Source organism: Protobothrops mucrosquamatus, unplaced genomic scaffold (assembly GCF_001527695.2).
Source record: "Protobothrops mucrosquamatus isolate PMUCROS unplaced genomic scaffold, P.Mucros_1.0 scaffold5211, whole genome shotgun sequence".
Taxonomy (NCBI): Eukaryota; Metazoa; Chordata; class Lepidosauria; order Squamata; family Viperidae; genus Protobothrops; species Protobothrops mucrosquamatus.
In genome coordinates, this window is record NW_015391079.1 from 21,124 (window position 1) to 36,067 (window position 14,944).

Here is a 14,944-nt window from a genome sequence, read left to right on the forward strand (position 1 = left end):
GGGGGGGGAGAAGAACTGTGGGGTCCTTGGTGTTCTCTGAACTTGATTGTTTTCTTGCAGATGTTTCATTACTCAAGTAGGTATCATCATTAGTGCTAGAAGGGAATGGGGTTTGTGGAATGGAGGAGGAGGAGCAGGACAACTGTGGGATCCTTGATGTTCTCTGAGCTTGATTGTTGTCTTGCAGACATTTCATTACCCAACTAGGTGACATCATCAGTGATAGGCAGTGTAAAATGCTCCCTGTTTATATACAGTAGCTCCTAGCTTGGTACTTGGAAAATAAGACTTCAGCTTCCATCTCATTCTACATAGTGGAGATTTAGCTGGCGTCTGCAGGTTCCTAATATCCTTGGCCTCCCTTTTGTGACTTTGCGTGCAGCAACATTTGCAGCACAATATCTTTATTCCTTGACTCGGCAGTCTCCAGGATTCTTCAGTGTTCATGGAAATGCATGCAGATTCAGATCTGGTAGGGAGAGGGAAAAAAAATAAAATAAAATTGAGTACCCTCCTTGCGCAGCTGGGAACCAGAAGCAGAGAAAGAAGACTTGGATCGAGCTATTTCTATGCAAAAGCACCGTTGTTCTTTTCTAAAAATACCCAGATAGTGGCGACATGTCCACGTGGTCACACACATTCAGCTTACCTTTCTCTTTTCTTCATTAAAATGATCTATTTGTTTTACAAGAGAAATCACCCTTGTTCTCAATTTTGTCCTGACGTATTTAGGGAGGCGAGCACCAATCCTTCCCTTGATTTTACTCAGAATAGCAGAATTGGAAGGTTGGAAGGGACCTTGGAGATCTTCTAGTCCAACCCCCTGCTGAGGCAGGAGACCCTACACTATTCCTTTGCTTTGGAGTGAGGTGAAGAGTGTCTCCCACATTCGATTTCTCAATGGGAAACAACAATATATGGATGTCACATTCTCTTAGAGTGTAAAATAATAACAGAGTTGGAAGGGACCTTGGAGATCTTCTAGTCCAACCCCCTGCTTAGCCAAAGAAACTGTCAATGCTGCTAACATCAGATGTTTTGCATTGACAACAGATGGAAATGTAGCCATCTTTTACCCTTTCGCTTTTAGAGTTAGATGATGTTGGGAGGGGGGAGGGATGTGAATGAGAGTCCAGCTAGACATAACAACACTAAACTTAGGGTGAGAATCAAGGTTATTGTAACCAGAGCTGATAAGGAATTGGCAGGCTGGAGAACTGGAAAGGAAGCCCACGCTTTAAGCTAATTGGGGAATGTGATTTATGACTGTTAATTGGAGGAGGGAATTGTGCTTTGATACTACGTGCCCAGGGGAGGGGAATTCAGTCTTTGGCTTCGATTATGTAGTGCTGATATTATGCTACTCGAATAAAAGATTCTTTAAGGTAAACAATGCCTCGAAGATCTTTTGAAGAGTTTCATCTGTCGGAAACTCTCTACTATTTCAGAAGAATGGTTGTCCGATCTCTTCTTAAACCTCCAATGATGGAGCATCCACAATTTCTAGAGGCAAGCTGTTCCACCGATTAATTGTTCTGACTGTCAGGAAATTCCTCCTTAGCTCTAGTTTGCTTCTCTCCTTGATTAATTTCCATCCGTTGCTTCGTCTTTGCACCTTAGGCCACAGGCGAGTCTCCAGATGTTGGACATGGCCAAGAGAGAGTAAAAAAATTCACCAACATCTGGAAGGCTACATGTTGCCCTCTGGTTGTTTGCACTTAACCGCTAGCTTCTGAGGCCCCCGGTCTGTTCATCTGGCTTCAGTTTACAGGAGTTAAGGAGCCTTTTTTTAGGGCTTCAATGTTACACGGACGGGGAGAAGGGAAGGAATTAGTCAAACGTTAAGAATTCGGCATTTTCCACGAGAGCGGAGTTGTCCCTAATGGGGGTGGGGGTGACGGGGGGTGGGAGTAAATGGATTTCAGCGCCTTAAACACAGATTTGGTTGATTGGGCAGAAAGTATTCAGGCAACAAATAAATAAATAAAAACACATCACACGTTTGCTAAAACGGGAGTGTTTCTGTTTGCATCGGAGCAAATTGCAATATCATTGTTCTTGTTCAGCTTTTTTTTTTTGATGGATGAATGGATAGATTGGTTATGTGCCATCAAGTCATTTTCCCCTCCTGGCGACCCGCACGGAGATTGATAGCTAGCCTAAAATATATGAGGAACGACACCTGTCTTCCCAGCGGCCTCCAGAAACAGGTAGTCCTTGACTCACAACATTTAGTGAGTGTTGGAGGTGACCACGGCACTGGAAGAAGTGACTTACGGCCCTTTTTCAGACTTAGCGACCGTCCGCAGCATCCCCCTGGTCAGGTGATCAAAATTCGGAGGCTCGGCAACTGGCATGTACTTAGGACGGTTGCAGCGTCCCCGGGGTCACGCGATCCTCTTTTGGGACCTTCTGACAAGCAAAGTCAACAGGAAAACCAGATTTGTTGAACAACCGCATGACTAATTTGACAAACTGCCGTGATTTGCTTAGCAGCAGTGGCCAGGAAGGTCGTAAAATGGGGCGAAATTCCCTGAACAAATGTCTCGCTTAGCGACGGTAAAAATCTGGGGCTCCCTTGCGGTCGTATGTCGAGGGCTGCCTGTACACCATCTCCGGATGGGTTGGTGGTGTGATTTTGATGCCTGCTCACCCCACCTCTCTGTTTTCCAGACCAACGACGCTGCAGGGAACATGTGGAACTGGCTTTACTTCATCCCCCTCATCATCATCGGCTCCTTCTTCATGCTCAACCTGGTCCTTGGTGTCTTATCAGGGTAAGGACCCCTTTCCTCACTCTTCTGCCCTGCGTTTGCGGGGTGGGTGGGCCAATCTCCATTCCGGGAAGAAGAGCTGAGAGAAGAGAATATTTGCAGCTCAGGGTTCAACTGTGGAGTCCTTGGTGCTCCCTGAGCGTGGTGGTTTTCCTGCAGACATTTCATGACCCAGCTAGGTAACATCATCAGTGCTAGAGAGAAGGGGGGTATGGGGAGAGGAGGAGTGGAGGGGGAGGAGGACTGTGGGGTCCTTGGTGCTTTCTGAGTTTGGTTGTTTTCTTGCAGACGTTTCATTCCCAAACCAGGTAACATCAACAGTGTTAGAGAGAGTATAAAGTATCAATTTTCTAGCCAAGATCAGACTCATCATAGTTGAGTGGAGGGAGGTCTACAAAACCATGTTGCATCAATTACTGAAGACAGATGGCATCAAGAATGCATTGTCTCCTCCCTGCCTCCGTGGTCTCTTTCTACGTTCTGGGTTGCTTTGATCTTTCCCCTTGGGGGGAATCTAGGTTCTCGCGCGCTGCTGTTGAGTTGCAGAAGGAAGCTTGTTCTCCGTTCCTCAGCTCCTCTGAGCTGATATGAATAATGCAGGCACTGCAGTATGAAGCTAGGCTTTTTCCAGGGAAGGGATGTGGGAGCAAGTCAGCCTGCTGATCTCCTAGAACAGTGGTTCTCAACCTTTTTAATGCCGCGACCCCCAACCGGTCGTAAGTCGAGGACTAAACCGGTCGTAAGTCGACTAAACTGGTCGTAAGTCGAGGACTAAACTGGTCGTAAGTCGAGGACAACCCAACCGGTCGTAAGTCGAGGACTTTCCCTGCCCGGGAGCGCCACGCATGCGTGGTTCCGCCCCCTGTGCCGGCCGAGGCATAGCTGGCAAGCGGCAGAGACGGAGCAGGCCGACCACCAGCTGGCCCAGCCCAAGGGAGGTAAGGCACCCGCCGGAAAAGGGGAAAAAAATGGCAGACAGCCTTGCTTGGTGACCCCTGTGAAATGGTCGATCGACCCCAAATGGGGTCGCGACCTATAGGTTGAGAACCGCTGTCCTAGAAGTCTTCCTTAGGACGACCTTCCTAACCTACTCCTTGGCCCAGATCCTCTTCAAAGTAGCCTTATGAGTCAAGAAGAATATGACTCTAATCCTTCACGGGATCGATCGATCAGAATAGAGCTGGAATGGACCTTGGAGGTCTTCTACTCCAAGCAGGAGACCCTATAGCATTTCAGACAAACGGCTGTACGATCTCTTCTTAAAAACCTCCAGTGATGAAGCACCCACAACTTCTGGTGGCAAGCCATTCCACTGGTTGATTGTTCTTACTGTCAGGAAGTTTCTCCTTAGTTCTAGGTTGCTTCTCTCTTCGTTCAGTTTCCATCCGTTGCTTCTTGCCCTGCCTTCTTGTGCTTTGGAAAATAAGTTGGACCCCCTCTTCTTTACTGCAGCCCCTCAAATATTGGAACACTGCTATCCTGTCACCCCTAGTTCTTCTTGTCACTGGACTAGACATACCCAATTCCTGCAACCGTTCGCCATACCTCTATGGAGATTCCCAGTCATCCAGATCATGGTTGTTTCAGAGGTGCTTAAAAAAAAAAAAAGCAATTACAATTGATGAAGCTTGGATTCTTGGGTAAGAAGTGAAATTTTTCCTTCTTCCTCCTCAAATAAAAAACAGTCCCGTTGCCTTTTTTCTTTATTTTTTTTAAAAGCACCTTTCAGAAACCTTACAGATGTTCTTGCCGGTCACTCTGAAAATTAGTCGTCTTTTACTTGACATAAAGCATCTTCTGGTGGCCTAGATTTTACCAGATCAGCTGTAGTTCAGTAGGTACAGTGCTTGATTTGCATGCACGATGCCCCAGTTTTGATTCTCAGCATCTTCACAGTGGGAAATAATTCAGCTTGAAAGGCTAGGAAGTTGCCAGAGGAGACAACATGGATCTAACTGGACCAGTGAACTAATCTGATACAAGACCAGCTTTCTGGAACTGTAGGTTTTAACTGTACGAGCCGTGGTGACGCGGTGGTTAGAGTGCCGTATTGCAGGCTAACTCTGTCCACAGTCTGGAGTTCGATCCTAACCGACTCAAGGTTGACTCAGCCTTCCCTCCTTCTGAGGCCGGTATAGTGAGGACCCAGATGGTTGGGGGGGCAATGTGCTGGCTCTGTAAACCGCTTAGAGAGGGGTGTAAAGCACTATGAAGTGGTATATAAGTGAGTGCTGTTGCTCTTGCTGTAGCTGATCGGCTGTTGCATTAGGAGCTCTGGTGGCGCAGTGGTTAGAATGCGGTACTGCAGGCTGACTCTGCCCACTGCCAGCAGTTTGATCCTAACCGGCTCAAGATTGACTCATTCTTCCATCCTTCCGAGGTTGATAAACTGAGGACCCAGCAGCCCCCCTTAGATACTGGAAGACTGCCATCCTGTCCCCGCTAGTGCTTCTTTTCATCAAACTAGACATACCCAATTCCTGCAACCGTTCTTTATATGTTTTAGGCTCCAGTCCCCCAAACATCTTTGTTGCTCTTCTCTGCACTCTTTGCAGAGTCTCAACATCTTTTTTATATTGTGGCAACCAACAGCATCCCTTGAATTCACCACCATTGAATCTCTCTTTGATGAATTTTCATCCGTTGCTTCTTGTCTTGCCTTTGTGCGCTTTGGAGAAGAGGTTGACCCCCCTCTTCTTTGCGGCAGCCCCTGAGATATTGGAAGACTGCTATCATGTGCCTCCCCGGTCCTTCTTTTCTCTAGACTGGCCATACCCACATCCTGCAACCGTTCCTCCTATCTTTTAGTCTCCAATCCCCTAATAATCTCTGTCCTTCTTCAAAGACCTTGGCTTCACAGCCTTGGGGTGCCACAAAGCCCTTTTTTAATCATATTTTTACACATTGAGACTCTGTCTCCCTTTCCTGGGCATCATTTTTTCCCCCTGCTGCAACAATAGGCACAATCCATCTATCTCCCCTGACCTATTTTAGTGTCCCCACCTGGAGAATTCATTTCCGCTCAACCTCCTGCCCCCTTGGGAGGGGCCGTGGGGAGAAAAAGAAAGGAAAAGAGAGAGAAAAGGGTCAAAGAAAGAGAGAAAATCGTATTTCTCAGATTTTCAGAAATGGCAGAGGCAGAGGAAAGAGTCCTATACAGCTAGCCCTTGATTTATGACCACAATGGAGCCTAACATTCCTGTTGCTAAGAGAGACAATGTGTTAAGTGAGTTTTGCCCCATTTGTATGACCTCTCTTGCCACAGCCGTTAAAGGAATCACTGGGATGAAGGTTGCACTCAAATTCATCTGTTTCTTCTCCGCAGTGAGTTTGCCAAAGAACGGGAAAGAGTTGAAAACCGGCGAGCTTTCCTGAAACTACGAAGACAGCAGCAGATCGAAAGAGAGCTTAACGGATACTTGGAGTGGATCTTTAAAGCAGGTAAGTTGGAGGAAAAATTTTTTTCCCCCCCCTGGCCTTGGGAGGGAAATCAAAGCTGCCACGATGGAAGATTCCTACGCAGGAAGAATACGAATGAAGGCAAATATACATGCCGTGCTGAATGCATGCGTCATGTCCGGAAGCAACTTTGGCCCCAGAATGAAAGATGAAAGCTAGATAGATAGATGAAAGCTAGATAGATGAAAGATAGATAGATAGATAGATAGATAGATAGATAGATAGATAGATAGATAGATGATAGATATAGATAGATAGATAGTTGATAGATAAATAGATAGATAGATAAATAGATAGATAGATAGATAGATAGATAGATAGATAGATAGATAGATAGATAGATAGATAGATAGATAGATGGATAGATTTATTTATTTATTTATTTATTTATTTATTTAATTTAATTTATATCCCGCCCTTCTCCCAACGGGACTCAGGGCGGCTCACAACATATTTAAAACAAAGGCATATATACAATCCCCCCCTGTAAAACCGAATTAAACCAAATTAAACCAGAATTAAACCGAATTAAACCAGATGATAGATAGATAGATAGATAGATAGATAGATAGATAGATAGATAGATAGATAGATGGATGGATGGATGGATGGATGGATGGATGGATGGATGGATGGATGGATGGATGGATGGATGGATGGATGGATGGATAGATAGATACTGTAGATGAAAGATAGATAGACAGACAGACAGACAGACAGACAGACAGACATTCTGGTAGAGATCTTGACGATGAGCTCCAGCACCAGTCCAATCCCGTGACCCAGACTGAATCTGGCAGAAAGAACACGGTTCCAATTATTTAAAAAAAAAAATTAAAAGAAAGGAAAAGGAAAAACCAGAGATGTTTGAAGGGGCAAACGAAGAAAGTAGCCACCTAATGCTGACCCCAGGGAAGAAGCACTTACTCGTTCCATGTCCTCTCACAATCCTAAAGAAGCTTCATGCAATTGACAGACCGGCCATTGATTTGCATGCGAATTTCCCGCCCGGCCTTCTCTCTTTCCGCCACGCCACTAACGTTGAGCCGATTGTCTTGATGTTATCTTCCCAGTGCAGAGCAATAAAACCCCGACTATTCATGGTTTGTTGACTTCATTTCTTCCGTTTCCCTGACTTACCACCCTAACCTAGCCCCAATTTTTTTGTTGCTAAGCAAGACATTCATTGGGTGAATTGTACGACCCTTTCTTGTGAATGAAGGTGCCTTTCATCCTACGATTCTATGTTATACTGAATTGTGTGTTTGTGTGTGTATAAAATTGCTTACACTTTGGAGTTGACTAGCATCTTGGATCTAATATGTATCTTAGAGACTACAGTAGATGTCGCATATTGGGGTGGAGTTTGTATAGGAGAGTTGTTGTCGTTTTTTTAAAAAACTCCTTTGGATTTTTAGAGACACAAGACCCGTTTCATTTTTTTTTCCCCTCTATCAATTTGGCATCTGTTCGAGCTCTGGAGAATTGAGAAGCTTGGGCAATGATGAGGCAGAAAATAATAAACTGATGCGAAAGCAGTATTCCGAAATTAGGAGGAAGATTTTACAACATCCCAGGGCATATGGCTGTTGACCTATAGTAGGCAATTTTTGAACATCACGATGGCCTCTGCACAACAGGGAGCACCAGAATGACAAGTCATGGCCATCTCTCAATGTAGGCTGAACATGAGCACATACATTGAAGCAGAATAACAGAGTTGGAAGGGACCTTGGAGGTCTTCTAGTCCAACCCCCTGCTCAGGCAGGAAACCCTATACCATGTCAGACAAATGGTTGTCCAGTCTCTTCTTAAATACCTCCAATGTCATTGCACCCACCACTTCTGCAGGCAGGTTGTTCCACTGGTTAATTGTTCTGTCAGGAAATTTCTCCTTAGTTCCAGGTTGCTTCTCTCCTTGATCATTTTCCATCCATTGCTTCTTGTCCTGCCTTCTTCTGGTGCTTTGGAGAACAGCTTGACTCGCTCTTCTTTGGGGCAGTCCCGGAGATATTGGAATACTACTATCATGTCCCCCCTAGTCCTTCTTTTTTCCATTAAACTAGACACACCCAATTCCCGCAACCGTTCTTCGTATGTTTTAGCCTCCAGTCCCCTAATCATCTTTGTTGCTCTTCTCTGCACTCTTTCCAGAGTCTCAACATCTTTTTTATAATTAGCCTGCTGCTACCTTCCCCCACATTTTGCCTCTTCCCATAAGCAACTTATAAACATATTCCCCTCGGCCAGCTTTGGATCCTACCGCATGTGTCTGAATGGTTTGTTTTATGAAAGGGATGCTCATGAATATAACAAATACGAAGAGTCAAGAAGAGACGAGGCTGGGTATGTAAACAACTTGAGAGTTAATTCACGGCCTGTCCCTCTTACGCACAGAAATATTTGCATGCCTTAAGGTTGGTCTCTGCTGTCAAATCCTTATTAATTTTTTAACAGGAGCCAGATGATTACAAACAGCAGGCAACATGTTTGCTATTTCCTTGTCTTGCTGTTGCCAAATAATTCCTGTCTATTACCAGGGGTGTCTCTCCAGAAGTGATGACTATTTTCTTTATTTTTTTTCTTAACCGGTCAAGCCAAAAAAGAAAAGAAAAACAGAGAGAAGAAAACCAGAACAATCAACACCAGCTACTTTTTGTTAGCTTGTTATTTTATTATTATTATTATTTTTGGCGTTGCTTAGCTGTTGAGATAGACACACTGACCTGCACATTAATGAGTTCAGTCTGCAACAGGGAAAGGCAGAATGAATGTGGCTTTTCCCCCCGAGGGGCGTCTTTAGTCCAATCAGGAAGAATGTGCAAGAAGGTTTTACTCCAATCTCTACCCTAACAACGGTTAAAGTTACACCATTTTCACCGATGGATTTAAAAAAAAATACGGACGGTCTTTTACTATCCTTTTACTACGTCTTTCCCGTTTTTCTTTGATGATTTTATTTTATAGCCGTGTTGAGCTTCTGGATGAATTGATATTAACCTATACATTTTTAAATTAACAAATTGTGGAGACAAGAATAGGACCCCATAATTAAGAGTGTGGAAGCATCGTAAGTGACCTTTGGTTTGAGATCTATCCCTTTCCTTTCCTTTCCTTTCCTTTCCTTTCCTTCCCTTCCCTTTCCTTCCCTTCCCTTCCCTTCCCTTCCATTCCATTCCATTCCATTCCCTCCTCCCTTTCCTTCTCCCTTCCCTTCCCTTCCTCTCCTTTCCTTTCCTTTCCTTTCCTTTCCTTTCCTTTCCTTTCCTTTCCTTTCCTTCCCTTCCCTTTCCTTTCCTTTCCTTCCCTTTCCTTCCCTTCCCTTCCATTCCCTTCCATTCCATTCCCTCCTCCCTTTCCTTCTCCCTTCCCTTCCCTTCCCTTCCTCTCCTCTCCTCTCCTCTCCTCTCCTCTCCTTTCCTTTCCTTTCCTTTCCTTTCCNATTGCACCCACCACTTCTGCAGGCAGGTTGTTCCACTGGTTAATTGTTCTGTCAGGAAATTTCTCCTTAGTTCCAGGTTGCTTCTCTCCTTGATCATTTTCCATCCATTGCTTCTTGTCCTGCCTTCTTCTGGTGCTTTGGAGAACAGCTTGACTCGCTCTTCTTTGGGGCAGTCCCGGAGATATTGGAATACTACTATTATGTCCCCCCTAGTCCTTCTTTTTTCCATTAAACTAGACACACCCAATTCCCGCAACCGTTCTTCGTATGTTTTAGCCTCCAGTCCCCTAATCATCTTTGTTGCTCTTCTCTGCACTCTTTCCAGAGTCTCAACATCTTTTTTATAATTAGCCTGCTGCTACCTTCCCCCACATTTTGCCTCTTCCCATAAGCAACTTATAAACATATTCCCCTCGGCCAGCTTTGGATCCTACCGCATGTGTCTGAATGGTTTGTTTTATGAAAGGGATGCTCATGAATATAACAAATACGAAGAGTCAAGAAGAGACGAGGCTGGGTATGTAAACAACTTGAGAGTTAATTCACGGCCTGTCCCTCTTACGCACGGAAATATTTGCATGCCTTAAGGTTGGTCTCTGCTGTCAAATCCTTATTAATTTTTTAACAGGAGCCAGATGATTACAAACAGCAGGCAACATGTTTGCTATTTCCTTGTCTTGCTGTTGCCAAATAATTCCTGTCTATTACCAGGGGTGTCTCTCCAGAAGTGATGACTATTTTCTTTATTTTTTTCCTTAACCGGTCAAGCCAAAAAAGAAAAGAAAAACGGAGAGAAGAAAATTAGAACAATCAACACCAGCTACTTTTTGTTAGCTTGTTATTTTATTATTATTATTATTATTTTTGGCGTTGCTTAGCTGTTGAGATAGACACACTGACCTGCACATTAATGAGTTCAGTCTGCAACAGGGAAAGGCAGAATGAATGTGGCTTTTCCCCCGAGGGGCGTCTTTAGTCCAATCAGGAAGAATGTGCAAGAAGGTTTTACTCCAATCTCTACCCTAACAACGGTTAAAGTTACACCATTTTCACCGATGGATTTTAAAAAAAATACGGACGGTCTTTTACTATCCTTTTACTACGTCTTTCCCGTTTTTCTTTGACGATTTTATTTTATAGCCGTGTTGAGCTTCTTGTTGAATTGATATTAACCTATACATTTTTAAATTAACAAATTGTGGAGACAAGAATAGGACCCCATAATTAAGAGTGTGGAAACATCGTAAGTGACCTTTGGTTTGAGATCTATCCCTTTCCTTTCCTTTTCCTTTCCTTTCCTTTCTTTTCCTTCCCTTCCCTTCCCTTCCCTTCCCTTTCTCCATTCCATTCCATTCCCTTCTCCCTTCCCTTCCCTTCCCTCCCCTTCCTCTCCCTTCCCTCTCCAGGTTCTATTTGATAAATCTCAGAATATTTGTCTACGGGGATTCTCAGAATATTTAAAAACAAATAAGTTCCAGAAACCTGAAATGTGTCAACCAACTCAGTTCGAAGACTTTTCTCTAAAGTATCCCCATTGTTGATTATAACGTGTTTAGAGGTGCTGTGATTCTCTCTCGTGTCCCCAAGTGATACAAGGCTAAGCAAGGTTCTTTCTGTGTTTTCAGAGGAGGTGATGTTAGCAGAAGAAGACAAGAACGCTGAAGAGAAATCTCCCTTGGATGGTGAGTCTCCTGGCTATGCATTTCTCTCCTTGTATGTTGACTCTATAGCTTTTAGGCATGCTGGCTGAGGAATTCTGGGAGTTGAAGTCCACAAGTCATAAAGGGGCCAAGTTGGAAGACCCCTATTTTAATACAAATGGCAGGATAGATACAGAAACCGAACTTAGAAGTAAGAACAGAAAAATATTTCAGCACCACGAACAGCTCAGAATCTGCCTTTCACTTATAGCAGGGGTCTTCCAACTTGGCCCTTTGATGACTTGTGGACTTCAACTCCCAGAATTCCTCAGCCAGGCACGCTGGCTGAGGAATTCTGGGAGTTGAAGTCCACAACTCATAAAAGGGTCAAGTTTGAAGACCCCTGGCTTATAGAATGAGAGTTCACACAGATTGATTCAAATTTTTTTTTTTTTATTTCCGATAAAAGGAGAATATTTGTAGCTCAGGGCTGAAATGAAATGAAATGGGTCACGAAATGTCTGCAAGGAAACAAACCAGCTCAGAGAGGACCAAGGACCCCTCACTATGTTGAGTTGTTCTATTGATATCCCGCCTTTGGTTCAGCAGCTCAACATAGTGGATAAAATGTTCCTTTTTCCCATTTTCCCACAGCAAAATCCCATGGAGATACGATGGGCTGAGAGAGAAAATGACTTCCCCAAAGTCATCAAGCTAGCTTTTGTTATCATCATACTGTTTACCGCCTTAAGGCTAACATCTAATCTAGTGTTATTTGGAATGGGAACATTGATATATGACACCAGTGATTTTGGAGGGTTTTTTTTTTAAAGACCCCTTCTCATTGGCTAAATTATTGGTCCTTGAGAACTGGAGGCACAAAAACACTTGAGAATCAAGACTGGGACAGCATTCTTGGTGAACAGCGTTGTTTTGGGACATTATGTCAAATTATGTTCAATGCTGAAATCGTGGAGCGGGCACCTCCCGATCACGGTCCATTGGAAAGCAGCAAAATTATGATTTTAATAGCACAACAGGGAGACTTTTCCTTGGCTTTGCTTGATTCTGATGTAAGGCCACTATGGGGGAAAAAAAGTAGTTATGAGTTGCAGCTTCACCAACATCCATCCTCGGCCCCTGTTTTGATTGCTTTGAAGATGTTCAGAGATGGTTGAAGGAAGCTGTGCTTAGCTGGAAGGCTAAATAAATAATGGTCTTTGCCAGGAAAGGATGGAAAAAACGAACTCTTGAGGGGTTGCTAGGCTGTCAAGTGATTGGTCTATGGATGCTTTGAAGCCATCCTTCAGATGGAAAGCAATTTGAGTCTCAGAGCTGCAGAAAGTTGAAGAAGTTTGAGTCTCTGCTGAAAGCTAATGGCCCTGTCGTTTATTGCCTATTTCTCCCCTTTTCTGCCCCCCTTCCCCACTTTTGGTATCTAGTGCTAAAAAGAGCGACGATAAAGAAAAGCAAAAATGATTTAATCCATGCTGAAGAAGGAGAAGATCACTTCACAGATGTTTGCTCTGTGGGTAAGTCTAATGAGGGACATTCTCCTTCTCTGGCAAACGGTCTCTGTTCCAAAGGCAGAGGTTCAGGGTCATAAATGAGCAAAACACATTGTCAACTCAATCCCAGGGGTGGCCCGTGTTTAGTTACAGGATGCCAGTTTGGGAAGTAGGCTAAGAAGAATGCAGATAGATCAGGCTCCAGATTCATCTCCCATTGACCAACTGAATGCATTTGGGAAGGTCTCAACCCCGAATGGAAGGGTAACAGTTTCTTTCCAGTGTTCCTTCAACGCAACAAGCATTTATGACCAGCTGCTTAGGGTCCAGGGGGCGCGATGGCTCAGTGGCTAAAGGTGCTGAGCTTTCAGCTGAAAAGCCAGCACCCAGGTTTGAGACCCAAGCACCTCACGACTGGGCGAGCTCCCGTTCCTTGCTCCAGTTCCTGCCAACTCAGCAGTTCGAAAGCATGCAAATGCGAGTAGATAAATAGGTACCACTTTGGTGGGAAGGTAACAGCATTCCGTGCGCCTTGGCCTATAGCCGTGCTGGCCACATGACCCCGGAAAATGTCTTCGGACAACGCTGGCTCTCTCAGCTAAGAAATGGAGATGAGCACCGTGCCCTAGAGTCAGACACTTGACGGACAGGGAAACCTTTACCTTTTTTTGCTCAAGTGTCAAGAGTGAAAATTTGGCAGCCATGTGCCTTGCCATTAGAGTAAGTGGGGTGAGTGTGTGTGTGAAATGCTTTCGAGTGGGTGAGTTAGAGAAACGAAACCTCTTCAGTTTTTTTTTTGAGAGAAAACTGTCTGGAACTTTTTCAAGGACGTTCTAGCAGGTGTGAAGAAGATAGCAGACGGTTCTCATAACAAAGAGAAATGATTTACGGGAGCTACGTGGACATCTGGGGGGGGGTCTTTGATTGGGAATGTCATTGTTATATGCTATGGTTAGATGCCTTGGGATTTTAGGGTTAGTTTCCCTTCACCTACATCATGCCAAGTATTCAATAAACCAGTAAGATTTTCAGAAATGAAAGTAATCCTGGACTTTTATTTGGATATTCTAGCTGGAGGTGGACATTAAGATCCTTGAGCACTGGATCCAGTCTGCTCCCCTTTTCAAAGGAAGGGGTTGCCATAAGCAGGTCTGTTAGCAGCAGTCCTCCGCTGTGTTGCTGAGGGCTAGAATTGTAGGATTTAAAAAGTCTGAAGGCAGAAAGCACACAGCATCACTAGAACAAAAGCATCCTTGTTAGAGAACAGCCCAGTTTCTGCTGAAACTTCACAAACCAAAGGGACCCATGATCTGAATTCCACATCCACAGAGGGCTAGGAATGTGACTCATATTTGGTCTTACATAAAACCGAAGTGTAACATTTTCCCCTTGGAAGGACTTCACTTCATCTGGATTCCGTCCCCGGTTTTAGAATTTTCTCATGCGTGCGCTTCCTCCCGCGTCTCAGAAATGGCACGCTCTTAACGGCTGAAGGTGTCGGCTTTATAGCGTTTTAATATGGATAATTTCTTGACGCGCTTATGACAGCTTGTAGGAAATTTACGGTATAATTACCCACTGGCCCCAAAAAGTGCTGACCGGCAGGGACCTTTTGCCAACTGTTCTGTTTTATGAGTTGTTTTCTAATTCCCTTAAATTGGTCTGCAAGAACCTCGTAATCACTTCCCAAAGCAACATGTGGTGGCCAGTGATAGAATTTGCTTGATTAAAGAAAAGATCGGGTGGAGATTTAATGATCTTCCAAATGCAGGAGAAAAATACACACTGAAGCCTCGTAAAGACGAAAGCTGCAATCCTGCGTGTGCTTATGCCAGGCAAAGGAACCAGACATATTACACACCGTTGTGACTCCTGCTATCATTTCTATTAGTATTACTGGTTATAATTGATCCAATTACAAACGTGAAATCTTTCATGGACAAACAAAGGCAGCGTTGTCGATGCAGCTGCCTTGCTGAAATGAAGAGAGCCTTTGCCTCAGCCAGATGGATCCCATTCATAAAGAGAGAGCAGAACAAGTTTGGGTAAATGGATAAAGAGCCCCACAGATTTGGTTATCCACCTAGAGCAGGGGTCCCCAACCTTTTGGAGAGGTTACGT

At 44.3% G+C, this 14,944-nt stretch overlaps 1 protein-coding gene across 1 annotated transcript in view; it reads left to right on the plus strand.

The window, feature by feature from the left end:
• LOC107299641 (voltage-dependent N-type calcium channel subunit alpha-1B-like) overlaps positions 1-14,944 on the plus strand; it is a gene marked incomplete at both ends in the record, with an annotated part of 44,603 nt that overhangs the window by 14,103 nt on the left and 15,556 nt on the right. Inside the window, 4 exons of the mRNA XM_015828998.1 lie at positions 2,674-2,777; positions 6,100-6,215; positions 11,301-11,357; positions 12,758-12,847. Coding sequence (XP_015684484.1) covers positions 2,674-2,777; positions 6,100-6,215; positions 11,301-11,357; positions 12,758-12,847 — 367 coding nt within the window. The remainder of the gene's footprint in view (positions 1-2,673; positions 2,778-6,099; positions 6,216-11,300; positions 11,358-12,757; positions 12,848-14,944) is intronic.